At 45.9% G+C, this 16440-nt stretch overlaps 1 protein-coding gene across 2 annotated transcripts in view; it reads right to left on the bottom strand.

Annotated features, from left to right (window-relative positions):
* LOC109853621 overlaps nt 1-16012 on the bottom strand; it is a 96526-nt gene extending 80514 nt beyond the window's left edge. The window contains exons 1-2 of one of the 2 annotated variants that reach the window (XM_020425918.1): nt 15700-16012; nt 13688-15634 (exon numbers count right to left, since the gene is read on the bottom strand). In XM_020425918.1, the coding sequence (XP_020281507.1) occupies nt 13688-15094 (1407 nt within the window). In that variant the 5' untranslated portion in view covers nt 15095-15634; nt 15700-16012. Of the gene's footprint in view, nt 1-13687 lie in introns of both variants that reach the window. The other variant, XM_020425917.1, reaches the window with a different exon arrangement.
* Between the last annotated feature and the right edge of the window lie 428 nt (nt 16013-16440).

Genomic DNA, 16440 nt, shown 5'->3' with positions numbered 1-16440 from the left:
CGGGGACGCTTAATGGGACTCGAGACCTCTGATCCGTCTGATTAACAAATTGCGGCTGTGCGCCTGTTCTCTCTTCTTCTGTTTCTCGGTGGAATCTCGAGAACGGATCGCGTAAAAAAAAAAAAAAAAAACGTAATCTCGCGATTACAGCGCAAAACGTTCGTTCGAAAACGCATTGCGTGACTATTTTCCGAGAGATTGTGTTTTCGCGCCGCAACACTGCGCACACGTGCCGTCGCACGTTACAAAATATAAAATATTTTCGCACACGTTTTTTTTTTTTTTTTTTCAAAATTACATCACCACGTAATCTCGAATTGTTGAAAAGTTGCGACACAAATAAACCAATCGGCGTTGCAACAAACTCCCGTTGAGACAAATCGCGAGAATCGAGATTCTCTGATTCTCAACGCGCGCATTTTATCGCGCGATTACAATTACGGGAGATTGTTATATATATCCCTTCGCCTCGCGGTTTTCCAGATATAATGACAAAGTTAATTATATCTCCGTTCGCCGGTGTACACACACGGCAACAAGACGGCGCGCAACCCCGACGGGAAAAGGAGAGTTGATGTACGCGCGATATATAAAGTAAACACGCACCGCCGGTGCGTATAACTGGAATGGCCGTAAAACGAATCAAAAGTGAATTTTACGACGTAAACGTCGGGACGGGACGACGGGGAAACGGCGTACCGCCGGCGGCTTAATGAGTGATTATCGCTGCTCACTCGCCAGACGGTGTTCATTAAGGAGTCTCCACGGCCACCGATTGTCCTTTCCTTCCCTCTCGTCATTGCGGGAATTCCTGCCGGGTAATGAGTCGTCGCGATATATCTCGCTCTTTGCTCGCGACACCGATGCTCGTATCGCGGATCTCGGCGCCAGAATTCTACTCGCTAAACGCGCGAAGCACGTCGTTTCTCGTCTCGCGCGCGCGCGCGCGCGATTTCGTAATCTCCTTCGCTGATTGTGAAACGTCGGCTTTTATGAATGACGATGAGAGAGATAAAGCGAGGAGTGTCTTTTGTTATAACACACACCGCGTGTGTCCGTCTGTGCAAATCGGCAATCAATTTCCGTCAACACATCGCCGATCGCGTCATAATATTGTTGCCATTATTGTTTTTCCAATTGCATCGTATCGTATATGTTCGTTGCAAAATATTTTCTATGAAAATAAAATCGAGAAAAACAACGGAATCGAGCAATTAAATACTTGCATTCAGGCTGAAATAACAACAATAATAATACGGAAACTCGTATATCTTAGCTATATCATATTTTTGAACGTTGTTTGAGAAATTTTCGTACCTCGAGATGGGGTATATATATTGTGCGACCTAGAGATAAATTGTATTTTATGTCTTTTTCTCGGTTATATTGATTTGACTTTGTCGATAGGTCGAATTCAAACGGCAAAACAAGAAAACAATCAAAAGATATAACGCCGAGGAGCAAATAGAAATATAGACGTTAGCATCGCTGACAAATTACGAAGAGTGTATAAGTTTCCGCGTGTGTATATATTCTAATTAATTAAACTTATAATTTAATCACATCAACAATTTCTTTTATTTAAACAATTTAATTCCGAGTAAGGAGGATCGTACAATAATAAATTTTATAGCTTTTATATTTATATAAGCTTGAAATTTGCAATAAATAAATAAATAAATCGCTTACAAATCTGTATTTAATTTCGCGTCTTGGTAAAGTTATTATTATTTTTATTAGTAACCTATTCTCTTTCGAATGTGATCTTCTTGTGAAGACCACTAGCCATTCGAGTGTTATCGTTGATTCAGGCTACAAACTTAGAAACAGAGCACGTCGTATCATATAGATCAATGATTCGTGAAGTCGCAGCGGGGCGTCGTTGTCGTCCCGCTTATGAATATTACATGCCATTCCATTGATTAAATTTCCAATTCGTCGGGCGTTAAGCCAAGATGATGCCGTCGCACACGGGAGCCGCGACGGAATTTTCGTGGGTATTTGCCTTTTATGGTCGTGTTTTTTTTTTTGTTAACGCCGCTATCCGCCGAACGTGTGCCGTCTCACGTGGTCGGCATTAAAACGTGAGTGCCATGAGAATTTCGGCGCGGGCGCGCACAGAAACTTCTCGTATTCCGCCGAACGAGAAGCGGAAATCGATCGTTAGACAGTCGTCTCTCGATCTCGATCCGAGAAAGTGTTTCGTGCACTTCATAAACCGTCCTTTCTCCAAATTGTATGGGGGACATTTAATCCCTTGCGAGATCGCACGAGGCCGCACCAAATGGCCCGCAGAATGGCACGCAGTCTCGCTGGCTTTATGCGTGGGCGAATGTATTCTTTCTTTGAAGATCACTCCTACCTGCTCTTTCCTTTCGCTTTGGGAACGTATCCCATTGATCTGCGCGTTTTGCATCTCGATGGAGTTCGCCGAGGATGCACTTTGCAACCAAGTGAAGCTCCTCGTTCTGCCATTACCGAACTCGTGCAGAACTCTCGTTATAACTTTTGCATTAACTGCTATAAAGACAGAGCCGCGAGCGTAATAAAAACAAAAAAGTATCTAAAAGTCATTATTAACATTGCGAAAGATTTACCCCTAGCGCTTTTGCGGTCGAATTGATAAAGCGATTGCGCGGAAAGTCCAGGTTTCGATTTTTCGGTCTTTTCGCAAATAATTTTTTTAAATTTTACAGGATAGTAAAATAGAATATTTTATACATATATAATAGAATATTTTATACATATGTGAAATGCAAATAAATTTTACAGGATAGTAAAATAGAATATTTCATACATACGTAAAATGCAAATCAAACATCTTACATGAATTTTTGAATTGAATTTAACTCGAATTTCCCAACGTATCAATTTATACGTTCAATACAAATATATATTTGCACATGTATCGATCCTTAGTTGAGACAGAAATAGTATTTTTTACAGATTTTTTTATAGAAGAAAAATGAACGTACAAAATCGGTAAAATAACTAATTTACATACTGAGAGATTTGCAAATCAAGCATCTCAGATAAATTTCTGAATTTTGACACAAATTTCCATACGTGTCACTTTACACGTTTAAAAAAAACATATATTTCCAAAAATGCATCCAGCGTGTTGGCTAGCAACGACCTCCTTTTTAAACGGAAAAAAATATCATTCTTTTTATAGAAGAAAAAAACGAACGTATAAAATTAGTAAAATGTAATTAATGTACATATTGAAGATGCAAATTAAATATCTCGGACGAATTCTCGAATTGATATCAGATACGAATTTCCAAGTGTGTTAACTTAAACGTTTGAAAATATATTTGCACGTATATCAGCACGATTAGTTTTCATATTGACCTTCTATGTATAAACTAACTAGCTGTCAACTTTTACGAGCTTAAAATTTGTTGTTTGAAAAACACTTTTTTGCAATAGATATTTTCCATTGGGGAAGGAATAAATAATCACATTTCATACATGAGATGCGAACTAAGCATCTTATGTGTGAATTTTCGAATTAAATTTAATTCCAATTTCCACGTGTATAATTAATTTACACGTTTAAGGAAACAATAAATGAATATGTAATTGCACATTCAACGTATTGGACGTACGTGCAATTATACATGCATTTATTTAATCTCTTGGTAATAGTTTGGTGTGTAATTAAAAATTGTAACTCTTAGGGAAACGCAATAAATCAATTCAATCTAATCTACTCGTATCGATCTTGATATTTAATTGTAAAAAGAAACTATTGCATAATGCGACTTCGCGACAGTCTACGTTACCGATAAGATCTTCGTATTGATGTCGGTTACGCGTGTGTGATTTTCTCCAAGTTGATCAGAGCAAAGACGACTTGATAATAAATAATTACAAAAAAAAAACGAGCGAGATAAAGCCGAAAGAAAAATACACAAGCAATATCCACATACGCGACGGAACTTAACGAAGTAACGTAATAACGATAAAATAAACTTTATTAAGACCTTCCACCAGCGCGCGCACACGCGCTCCATTACTCGCAAGGCAAACAGGATCCCACATCATCCGGGGGGGGACTTTTTTTCATAATGGCTTCATCCCTTGTGCGCGTTAACTCGAATCGAAAGGTGGTAACGTGTTATTTAAACCGATCGCGCGCGCGTCTCGAGCGACGCTCGAAATTGCCTCTCCTTTTCTCCGAAGGGTCTCCGAAGGGTCTAATGGAAAGCGAGGTGTGGCACGATTCGCGCTACGATCGCTTCATCGTTAGTGTAAACAAAATTAACTTGCCGATGACCGGTTCTGATTGCCGGTCCCAGGAAAGTCTCACGCCCCGAAAATTGCGCGTCGAAAATATTGATTACGAATCGCGATTGTTGGGATCAAGGAGAATTTAACGCGTGAAATGTAACACATCACAATAATGATCTGATCCGTCCGTGAAATTTTATCAATTAGCAACGCGCAATTTCGCAAATATATATATATATATATGGCAGAGAGAATAATTTCTCGCGTGATAATGACGGTTGACAAAGATGCACGTTCGCTAAGCGCGCGGAGTCACGGCTGCTTGGACTCGTTAATTCGACGGCGGTTGAATTCACTTTGAGATACGCGCGCGGATATACGACATCGGTTTAGTTACGACCCGCTCCGGGGGAAATATTTTTGGATTACGATGCAACTCGCGTTCGTCGGATACGTGCGCGCGCGCGCGCGCCTGATGTTTGGAAGTTCTCCAAATGTGAGCTCGCTTTGACCTAAAACCTCATAGCTTGTGAAAATTCGACGGTACCTCGTTTCGAGAGAGCGCGCGTCTCGCATCCCGAATCGATCGTATCGCCTCGCGATGAATAACGATCGATATACGTTTTCTCTCTCTCTTTCCCACCCGGAAACTATCTCGCGAGATTGGTACAACTCGCGAGATCCAAAACTCGGCCTGACCTGGACGTTCGCCAAAATACGACCGACGTATTACACCTGGTCGCAGGAAGACGGAACCAATCTCGCACGTTTGGGAAATCGCCAGAAAAGCTGTCGTTTCGCGCACGTCACAAAAGGAAAAACAGAAAAAATAAATAAATAAATAAATAAGCGAAAGATAACGTCAGAACGGATTTACGACGAGCGTATGTTTCTGACATAATAATCGACGACGATTATCCGTCAGCGAGATATCAAGCCTGGCACGACGCTTTATTAGTTTACGTTTCCGAACAGCGCGTCACGCGGATATTATAACTTTCTAATTACTGGCCGGCGGCGTGAAAGTTATCGGTGTCTCTACTTTTTTCCCGCACGTTGACCTTGAACCAAACTCGGAAGACCTATTCGATCAAATAGGATCTAACGCGCCGTCATATAATTACCGGCTGTCAGTTTGTTTTACAGAAGCGCGAGATAAAGAGTTTCCGGACGAGCGAGCGCAGAACCTCTGAATCTCTCTCGGATCTTACGGATAATACACGCGCCGAAAATAAAACCCGAGAGAGAGAGAGAGAGTGCAAGACAGCACTAAGGGCTTTAATGAACATTTCAGATTGTATTTGATCTTGGAGGGCGGCCAGAGAGATTGTGACGTAAAAATCCAGACGGATGCGCGTAACCTCAAATATCCACGTCGCACAATTCCGCAGACGCGCTTCTCGGAATTAATTAGTCTGCATCCACTCGAGTCTCTATCTCTCTCTCGAGTTCTTGCGGGGCAAGTGTTCCGCGAGCCGAAATGAAGAAGAAACTGCCGAAAATCGTGAGTCATATCTCCGATGTGGCGATTGCAAGTCTCTCGCAATAATTTCCGGGAACGAAGCGAGAGCGCAAATTTTCCACACCGTTGAATTATTACAGAGACCACAAAAACGACGGGACCACAACCGGTCCCGCTCTGATTCGCGACTAATAATAAAATGTGCGAATCGAAATATCAACAAAACCCGTCGTTTGCGCCGCGCGGTAACGGCGGGTCTCGTGTTGTTGCTCGCGCGAGTTGCAAAGATTTTTCGCAAATATCGTAAACGCGTCGTGCGTTCGAGCCAAAACCAAATCGCTATTAATAAACCATATATAGACATTTCCGTCTACTGCGCGCGCGCGTTTCTAGATTTTCTGTTCTGAATCAGTCCCGCGCGAGGAGATTTTCGAGGAATGTGCGACGAGAACAAAAAAAAACTGATCAGGTTTGCGCTTCGACTTTCCTGGTTTCTTAAAGTCACGAGCATATTTTTCCCCGTGCGAACGCACAAACCGAGAACTGGACTCGAGCCCGCTGTTTAGCAACAAAGTGGACAAAGTTTCTATTTATAAGATTCGGCAACGATTCAGGTTATCGTAATAAATCACCGCGGCTATAGGCGTGATGGTCAGAGGAGGATATTATTATATTTCGGATTGTGTGCGTATCTCGCCCAGAGATACCCATTGTGTCGGGAGATGTGTGCGCGCGCGCGCGCGCTAGTTTAAATAGAGTCGGTCGTTTTATTTTCGGCGCGCGTTATCTCGAGAAATCTTCTCTCTTCTCGAGAAGAATTTCAGAAGCGCGCGACCCGCCCCCTCTCCGGAGATATTCTTTTTTTTTATCTTCGATTTCCTCGAAGATAATGCAAAGGGAAAATTTTATTTGGAAATCGTTTTTCATCGCGCGCGGAACATTTTTCGCTCGTACTTGACCGTTTTCCTTTGATCCTTCCTCGGTGCAATTCTTCTGCTCGATTTTCCGAGCTTCTTTGAGAGATCACTTTACAAGTGCTCAATGAAGGAGACTAATGGCATAGCTGCACGTCGCGAATTGATGTAACGCAAGTGCCAGGGTCTTAAAATACCGTCTCTTTCGAGAGACAGTGAGAAAGAGACAGAGAGAGAGAGAGAGACATCCGAACTACGCGAGTTTTCGCGCGGCTCGAAGAATCCTTCATAAACCCCGCCGTGCACTTAACCGTGTACTTCCCGTCTGAATAAACCGCGCCCGTCTATCCTGCCGGAAGAGGTCACCGATCTATAATTAATCTCAGAAACGCGTTTTAATAATAGTCGTCGCGTGCTTCGAATTGCTTCCTCATTTTTTTTTTTTTTTTTTTTTTTTTTCATTTGTTTCTCCACGTAGTTTTATCAGACAACACGTATGGAAGATATACACGCGTGCGATCAATCAAGAACGGTGTAACATGTGCGGTGGAGGTTTGTACAAACTTCCGACGTGATTTACGAAACACACAACACGTCGGACAATTTTCGGAACACGTCGCGCAACTAATTTGTGTTTGTTTCGACGGCGAAATTTCAAATTAGAGAAATAATCGCTCGAACCAAATATAGTTCGCAGATGTGTTCTGATTGGTGAAAGCAGATAGAGTTTAATTTTGTCAGAATTTACGGTCCCGATTCACCAATTAAGTGCGTGCACTCGGTGCATGCGGTTACGCGTCGAAGCAGACAACAACGACGACGACGACGACGACGACGACGACGACGACGACGACGACAACGACGATGGTGATTCATCGTCTCGGCGAGTCAGTGGTCCGACGATCTTTAAACGCGTGTCACCAATGTCGGTCAGCGCGCATTTTTCCTCCCCCATTTTCTTATCATTTTATCCGTCATCTTTAACTGTAAAGTATTTGCAGAAACAAAGAAAGAATACGCGCTTACTCACTCGCACGAGAGAGAGATGACGCGATCGATAAAATACACGAAGGATTTAAAATACCCGCGATTATTTATCAAAGTCGAATTATTTAAATATGTGCTTTGGTTAAGCCGCGCGGGTGTAAGATAAGAAAAACAAATCTTGCAATCTCGCCGACGGAATTCAATGATTCATCGCGCGCGCTAAATCCGCGCGTTCTCGAACGACGTTCTTAAACACGTCGATTTACATATTCATCGTCGCTTCGCGCGACATCGATGCGATTTATTCGCTCGCGAAAATAGCCGCCACACGGCGTTTTACGACCGTCCCGAAAATCCGACGAGAGAGAGATTTGCACGAACGGGCGAGAGGCCCGCAAACTACGCGTTATCTTAATTCATACCTCGTTGCGCGTTTACGCGTCGCCCGTAAATCCGATTCTCTCGCGAGCGTTTTACCGCCGCCGCCGCCGCCGCCGCCGCCGTGGTAACGAGCTTCCGCGATGAGCTTTACGACGAATTTATGAACGCTCCTCGCCGCGGTCAGGTGGCAAAGTCGTTCGTTCCTTCGACGCCGCAACTCTCTCGCGGCGAGTTCGATTTCGGCGAAACGCGCTCGAGAAGAAAAGAAGAAGCGAGCGCGCGTGAAATGCGAGACGAGGATATGCGGAGGGGCGCGAGAATTGAATCGAAGCAGGGAAAACGTCGAGAGTTCGTGTAAACAGCGCTTCCGCGAAGCGCCTATCGGGTTGTTTACGGAGGGCGAGAGAGATGAATCGGGCTCTCCTACACACAGCCTCTTCCTTGAAGAACTCGTTGTATCTGACGGATGGATTTCATTCGATGCGTCGAGCGAAACACGAGGATGAGTCGCGCGTGTCGATGAACGCGCGCGCGCAACGCGTGTCAAGATGCCGCGCGCGCACGTTCTCAACCCGGATGCGGATTTAATCCCTCGCGAATTAAATTTGCGCGACGAAGTTGTTTCCACGTTGGGACCAACAATATCCTCCGGCCATGTACCGCTGGATCTTCCTTGCCGATCGCGCGGAAGCTAAACGAGTAGTACCGTAACGTGTGAAACTGCATCGATTCTTTTGTGTGAAACATAAAATGATTAACCTTTTCGCTCCGAAGAGCGTATATACGTACCGCACGTCGAAGAATAGAGACACTCGGATACAAAGAGCCGTGTATACACACTCGCCTTCCGACAAATGAACGCTCACGTGCACACAAAAAAAGCGCACACGCCCATACTAGACATAATGTATTTTATTTCATTTTATGTTTCTGTTTATAGAACAGAAAACGCAACCGTGCGTTGTCGTTAGCACTTGGTGTAGGTGTCGAGTTGTCAGCGACACGCTCCGTCCGCAGCGATCGCGTGTTTTCAGACGCGCGCGAAAGGGTTGAGAAACCATAGAATAATACCGATGTCATAAGACAAAAAAAAAAAAAAACCTAGATACATATTTTTTGCGATGCGTAGCAACGTTTCATTTGCGCTTTCACTTTCAGCAACGTTTGTCTCGGGTCGAAAGTACATCATTTCGCGTTTGTTCACGACCGTTCGGATTTGTTTATCTCTCTTTCGGGGAGATCCAACGCTGATAGGATTAAACGCTAGTCGGTTTCGCACAAGTCGCGCTAGTTGGGCGGGCTCTTGTTAAAGATTCGCGGTAACCAGAACAGAATACGCAATTAAGCTCCTTTCAAGTTTCACTATGCGCGCGTGTGCGATGCGTCGCTCTGATTTGACACTTTGAGTGCCGCCTCACCCCCCAGACATGACTTTTTGCAGGAGACCTCGTCACTTCATTTCTGGATGACGTTTTTATTTGCTCGAATAGAAACGATCTTGATTAGGCCCCGCAGGAATCGCGCTCGAAATGCGCCTGGCACTTCGGAGCGTTGAAATGTTACTAGGCGCGTAAATTCGTGTTCGTTGGAATTTACGCGTCGAATTCAGAACAGCGCGTTATCGCGAGATTCGACCGCGACAAAACGTCCAGATGTAAGGGCGCGCGAGAGGTCATCGTTGTCGTCGTCGTCGTCGTCGTCGCCGCGCGATAGCCTTCCTTTGATCGTTCGGCATCGGCGCACGTAAATTCACGGCGGAAAATGCACAAGACGCGCGCGCGCGCGCGCGCAACCGTGCGCGCGGCGGAATTGCTCAATTACCTTGGCGCGGGAGGAGACGGGGGGAGGAAGGGGCAATTCTCCGCTCCGGCCGGCCTGCCGGCATGCGGAGGTAAATTGTCGATGGAACGTGGCGGGTTTACCTTTGTAAATTGGCGCAAAAAAGGCAAAAGCGCGCACGATCGCCGCGACGACAGCCGCCGCGCAGCGGACGTGCTCGTCGTTTTGCTCGTCCGAGAGAGGAGAGACTCGCCGTCGCTGCGAGCTACCGCGAAATTAAGGCCGTGCATGCGCCGGCATCGTTTGGCGCCGGGACACGTAGGGACGTAGACAGAGTTTGTTTTCTACCAAAGACTTTACCGAAGTAACGAGTCAAGTCCCTTTTGTTCCGCGCCCGCGGCGTTTTGGCGCAACAGATTTTTTTTTTTTTTTTTTTTTTGAACACGTCCGTGATTTTTTTTTTTTTTTTTTTTTTTTTGCGACGCGTATCTTACGCACGCTCTTACTTTCTTCCTCTCGTCGACATAACGATGAGGCTGTTTGCCAGATCATTCGAAAACATTTTCTTCTGGCGGTTCGCGTTCCAGAAATAAAGTCCTCCGACCTTCCGCCGACGACGATAAGCGCGATCACGAGGTCTGTGGCGCTTAGCGAGCAGCAATTTTCGAGGAGTTACTTTCTCTCTCTCTCTCTCTCTCTCTCTCTCTCTCTCTCTCTCTCTCTCTCTCTCTCTTTGTATCTCTTTCGTAAACGCACGTCGGTTTGAGTTTTTGACGCGAATAAAACGATGCGCCGGCGACCAGCCGCGCATTGCCAAGGTCAATCTAATCTTGGCCCTGTTAGGTGAGAGGAACCACTGACGTATACCGCCGCGTACACCGTCGCTCGTTAATAACGAGCCGAGTGTTCACGACAGAGCGCGTCCAAAAGTTCCGAGAAGCTGGTGGTACTTAGAATCTTGAAGAACGAGCTTGGCAACGCGGACCGATAAAAATAACCGCGATCGGATTAACTATATAACGGAGAAAATTTCATTAATCTTCGATAGCGAGAGCAACGTACCAACTAAATGTCCGTGATTAATCGACGGTAACAAATCGAAAGTTTTATACTCCAATAATTTCGAACGTCACGACTTCTCTTTTATGAACACGTCAGAAATTTTCTCTATTATCGACGATTTCCCGATATTCTTGCGCAACTAGAATGCGCCAACAGAGAAAGAGAGAGACAGAAAGGGCGATAAAAAAGAAGCAAGATGGAAAGAAAATCAAAGCGAAGTTAGAAGAGAGGAGAAAGATCATTTATTTTTGTCATTGAAACTGCGTTTTAATTTTAACGGTGTTAAATAAATTTTTGTGTGCTGTTAATCCCGTAATATGTTTCGGTGATATATTTTTTTTGGGGGGAGTGAAAGGGATTATATTTGCTTTGTTAGTTTTATTCATTCCGTCTATTTTTCTAAGAGTCTAAAAAGAGAGAGAGAGAGAGAAAAACATAATCATATCTTTCGTCTCTTGCTATCAATCGGTCGTTAACTGAAAGGGAAAGAAAATCAATTTCGAATTCTACGAAGAATCGGTCCCGCGCGCCCGAAATCATCGAGTGTCTGACCCGAGTAACTTCTGACTATTTGAAAAAACAGGAGCAAAACACAATTGTTGAGCGACGAGAGCGACGGCGGATTGCAGTCGCGAGCTGATCCGCGAATGTCTCTCGTATGTGTTATATCGTTGTATTATGCGCGCTGTCAAAATTCGAAATGACGTTTCAAGGCGAGTCGGCGACTATATCTACAGCGCCGATGCGCCACGTGAAAGTTAATCTCGCGCGCGTGTTCGGCAGCGCGTGTAACGTCGATCTCGAGGATCAAGAGGATTCTGGTCTTCATATGAAATGACAGTTAAATCTAACGCGACGGTTAAATCTAACGCGCGTTCTCCTCCGGTTTCCGTTTCTTGTCCGCGTTCCACGGTCGACCAACACGTGTGAAGAATAGAAGTGATCGATTCCGAATTTTCGCACGCGAAAATCAATTCCGGCAGAGAAGTTTTGCCAGATTGAACACAAGAATGCGCCAATACAAACAAACAAACGAGAGAGAGAGAGAGAGAGAGCAGTTCTCATCGTCGGCTCTCTCTCATCGTCGCAACAAGTTTGTGTTGCGCATCTTCCACTTTTAAACGTGACGCCGGATTCTTCGTTCGTTCGTTCGTTTTGCGAACTTCGGAATTGCGTAATCTGCGGAATTAAGACACAAATTGTGAGGTAATTCGAGACTCGTTGCAATTGTCGCGATAAAAAACGCCGTAAATCGGCGACGATCGTAGGATCCCGAGTTCGATCTCGGATGGGAATCGGCGATCGAGAAACGTGTGATTGTTGGGGAGAAGGCACGAACGCGAGAGATGACTATCTGTGCCGAGAGATATCTGCGAGAGAAGAGAGAATTCTCTCGATACAGTTACGGATCTTCAGAGTGTCTGTGTGTTTCGCGCGCACGTGATATCGCGCGCTCTTCTCCTCGGGTGTTTCATGCAAATGGAGCGGCGGCGCACTTGCGCGCGATGCGGAATACGCCAATCGAATAGAATAAACGCGCGGTAGTATTCTTGCTCTCGCGCGCGATCGTAAGTGGCCCGCGAGCTCTCTCGGCTTTTCGATCTTAATCTTCGAAGCAAGGTCGATACGAGGAGAGGAGGTGAGGGTGACTCCTCTCTCGACAGTAACTGACTTTATGACTCGCAACTTTTGCCGATCGCATCGAAAGCGCACGAAAAGCACTTTTTTCCTTCTCTCTTTCTCTCTTTCTCTCTTTCTTTCTTCGCGATTTCCCAGAAACCAGAGTTGCATTCACCTCTCCGCATTTTTTTTAGAGAATCGTGATGCAACACCACGTTCTCGATCGATCCAATTATACAAATCTTCGTATCTCATCGAGTGTAATGCGATTTCTCAATATCTTAATCTTTTAGGAGGTAAGCTCGATCGAGATGTAATTTCTCGTTTGCATTGAGAGAGGAGCGTTTTTCGTTATTGCGTAATCGCGCGCGGTTTTATGTGCCGTAACTTTCATAATAAACATTGTCGAAACTTAAAATAAAATAATTTACATATTGTTAATAATTTATAACATTGTAATTTTACACGTCAAAGATGCAAATCAAGCATCGCAGATGAATTTTCGAATTGAAATCAATTCGAATTTACAAGTCTATTGATTTACACACATAAACATTATTTACAATTAAATATTAAGGTCAATACGAGCCGGATGTGCAGTTATTTAATTATTTGTTTATTTCCTGTAACTCTTTGAAGCATAGTGGCATGAAAAATGTTCTTTGTGTGCTTGAACGTGCGCGTAATGGAACGCTGTTTGTACCATCTTTTTTTTGATTGTAAAATCCTGTGTTTTAAACGTGTAAATTAACACACGCGCGCGCGCGTGGAATATCGAATTAAAATTGAATTCGAACATTCACACAGGATGCTCGGCGCATCCCGTATATGTGAAATATTCATTTGCCCTTTTATGAAATTAAAAAATTTATTGCGAAAAAGACACTCTGTCCGGGAGTCGAACCCGGATCTCCCGCATTCCTTGCGGGAAGATTTATATTTGTGCATGTACATCTCCAGCACATTGGCTCGTATTGACCTCAAGCTGTCCGCTAGTTGCAAAAACTTTCACGAGCTTGAAATTGTTGCGAAAAAAAACATTTTATCTTTTAATAGCGAATTTTACGTTTATTTAGGTGATTGAAGAAAAATAAAATTTTGTACGTTAATTTAAAAAAAAATTCCGATTTCTTGCTATAAAATTTTTAATTGAATTACATCAAGTAGTTGCTTGTTTTCACGAGAGAGATGAAAGATCGCGAGTTGAGAAAACGATGTTTTCGCACGAACGTGTGTGTTTGCTTACCGTGTTCGTAACATCCGCCTGCATGTCTGAATCGTCCACGACTCCGGCTTTGACAAGGTCGTCTTCCTTCTCATTATCCGAGGTATTCAGGTATTCGTCGTAATCCTGCTCGGGAGAGCTTCTCGTCTTAGTATCATTCATCTTAGACGTGGTCTTCGCCCCCTGCCGATCGTTGCCCTTGACCAAGCCGATCGCTTTTATGTGAGATTTGCGTTCGGTCGCTCCGCTAAATTTGTCAGTCGAGTTTTCTTCCGCGGTCTGTTTGTTGACGAAATAACCCGGCCGGGGATGGGACGCGTTCGTGAACTTGAACAAATCCACCAGTTTGGTTCTCGAGTGGTTTTGCGGCTTGTGATTTCTGGAACCGTCGCGTCTCGCGTGCCTCTCGAGATTGCGATAATCCCGTTTGACGGTACTTCTCGAGGTGGTCGAATCGTCGGACGTGAGCCTTCTGATGATGTCGTCGTAAGTCTTCAGGAGCGGTTTCGTCTCCTTCTTGTAGAAATCGACGTTGTCGTCGTCGACGTCATCCTCGTTCTCGTCGTTCTCCTCGTTCTCGACGTCTTTCCACAATTCGTCCTCGTCGTCCCTGTCGTCCTCCTCCAGTCCGCCGTGATCCTCGTAATCCTCGTCCTCCTCCGACTCGTCGCTCTTTGAGAAATGATACTTGGACTCCGAGGAGTTCGATCTTCTTCTCCAATCGGAGTTCCACGGGTCGCTTCGTGAATTGACAACTTCCAAGCGATGTTTTCTCGCGCCGCGATAGCCGCTCGTTATCGGGTTTCTCCAGTTTCTTCCCGAATCGTGTCGCCTAAAATTTTTGCGCGTACCGCCGTTATGCTCGTACCTGTGCCTCTTGTAATCTTCCTGCGTGTCGTCGTAATCGTAGTCGGACGACACCTCGCGATTGCGCGAATACGCGGGCCTGTAATAAGTTCTGCCTCCGTAACGATGATTCTTTGCGTTGTATCGCGATGGTTGTATCCTGCGCCTGTCGTTGTTATCCTCGTCGTACAAGCCTCTGGCGTGATAATCGCCACCGACGTGATACCTGGGCGGGTAGCGCGGCTCGAACGTTCGACTGTGATAACTTCTCTGCGCGGATCGATGATGCGATCTCGGATGATTGTAGTATGATTGCGCGTCGTAATCGTCCTCGTCGATCGGGCTCGGTTCGTCGGAGTCCGCGTCGTACTCCGCGTCGTAGTCCTCGAGTTCCTTCCAGCCTCGCCTGTCGATCTCGTGATGACTCCTTCGGCTCGACGAGGACTCGTGCTTGTGCCTGTGACGATGTCTCGTCTCGGTCGTCGCCGCGTCCTCGTGCTGATGATACCGGCACTCAGCCACGAAGAGGCCGTAAGCCATCAGCAGGCCCAGCAGCAACAGCAATTTCCTGTCGCGCGTCATTTCGTCTCCGCAAAACGCACCGTCGTCTTCTCTTCAGACACCTTACATCATCACGCGCCACGTGACCGCGGCTTTCGCGCGGCTAGCACCTGTCGGGGTTGCCTCTCGATACCTCGCCAATCGCGGCCCTTAGCGGCGCATCGAGTCGGCTGTAATGTCGAGCGGAAGCACTCGCAACGATGATCGACACCACGTCGATCATTCCACGATCGAGGCGAGACGGCGCACTGCGGCGCGCCGCACCCTTCGAAAACCCTTTCCGATTACGCTCGCTGATCGGTTCGATGAGAAAATTCGGAATTCTGGGCGAGCGATTTGCCTCCCGACGTGAAATCGCAAAGTTGCGGTTGGATTGCAACAGCCACGTGACGACCCTAGGAAAGAAACTCGACCCTAGCGATTCCCTTCGGTTCCAAAAAGCAACTAACACTAGTAATACCGTAGTCACGTTGTGTGAGAAGATATTGCGTGAGAAAAACGTCTCAAGTCAGCGCCATTTCGCGTGCTACACCGCTGCGTATTCCGCAAATCAATGACGACCTAAAATAAAAATGTAGACTTTGTTTTTTTTTTTTTTCAAAAACCGAACGTTCACGCTAACTAACCAGAGGTCATTCGAATCACTTAGCACGTCGATCCGGTAACTTTTTCCGCAAGTTCGCGACCGGTTATCAGCGCGAGTTGGAGCGCGCTCGTTTCACACTTGTCCTCCGTGCGGGTTATTCAACGACCTGATAACGTCACCGCGCGCGACGAATTATCTCTTTTCGCTCGCTCGCTCGTCGTTCGTGCGATGGTTTTTTTTTCCCTTTCGAGTGTGGTTTTCGCTTTGCAATTCACAATTTCAACACCGTCCGCGCGTGTCCGTTTGCGAGGAGGAAGACACAGTATGTCACGTCGAATCGTATCGCGGACAGAATGTCGCGGGCAACTGAGGCCAGCCGGAGCGGCCGCCGGCTCGAAGAGATCGCAGACCGTACCGCGCATGCGTGCGAGCGATATTCGTTCCCACTACCCTCTCAGAGACGACCGTGGTACCTCGCCGTCACCGCCGACGCCTCCTTCGCCCCTTCGTCCTTCGCCTTTACCTCCGCAAGAAACGCACGGACCCCGCGGTGATGCGCCGTGAAACAATAGGCATGGGGGGCAAGACAAGTCCCGCGGACGCGATGGGCCGCATCAGGCCGCATCTCCGCCGGATATACACGGGATCAGCGGGATAGAGTTCTCTCGGGAATCCGTCACTTTCGATTGCTCCTTGGAAAGACTCTTTTCGGAGACTTGGAATTTTTCCGCAATAAATTGTTTTGGGTTTCCGCATTCGCAAGAGGAAACACAATTGGAAA

Source organism: Pseudomyrmex gracilis, unplaced genomic scaffold, assembly GCF_002006095.1.
Source record: "Pseudomyrmex gracilis isolate BER0280 unplaced genomic scaffold, ASM200609v1 scaffold_51, whole genome shotgun sequence".
NCBI classification, from domain to species: domain Eukaryota; kingdom Metazoa; phylum Arthropoda; class Insecta; order Hymenoptera; family Formicidae; genus Pseudomyrmex; species Pseudomyrmex gracilis.
The sequence above is the reverse complement of the archived record's forward strand: the minus strand, read 5'-3'. Positions and strand labels throughout refer to the sequence as shown.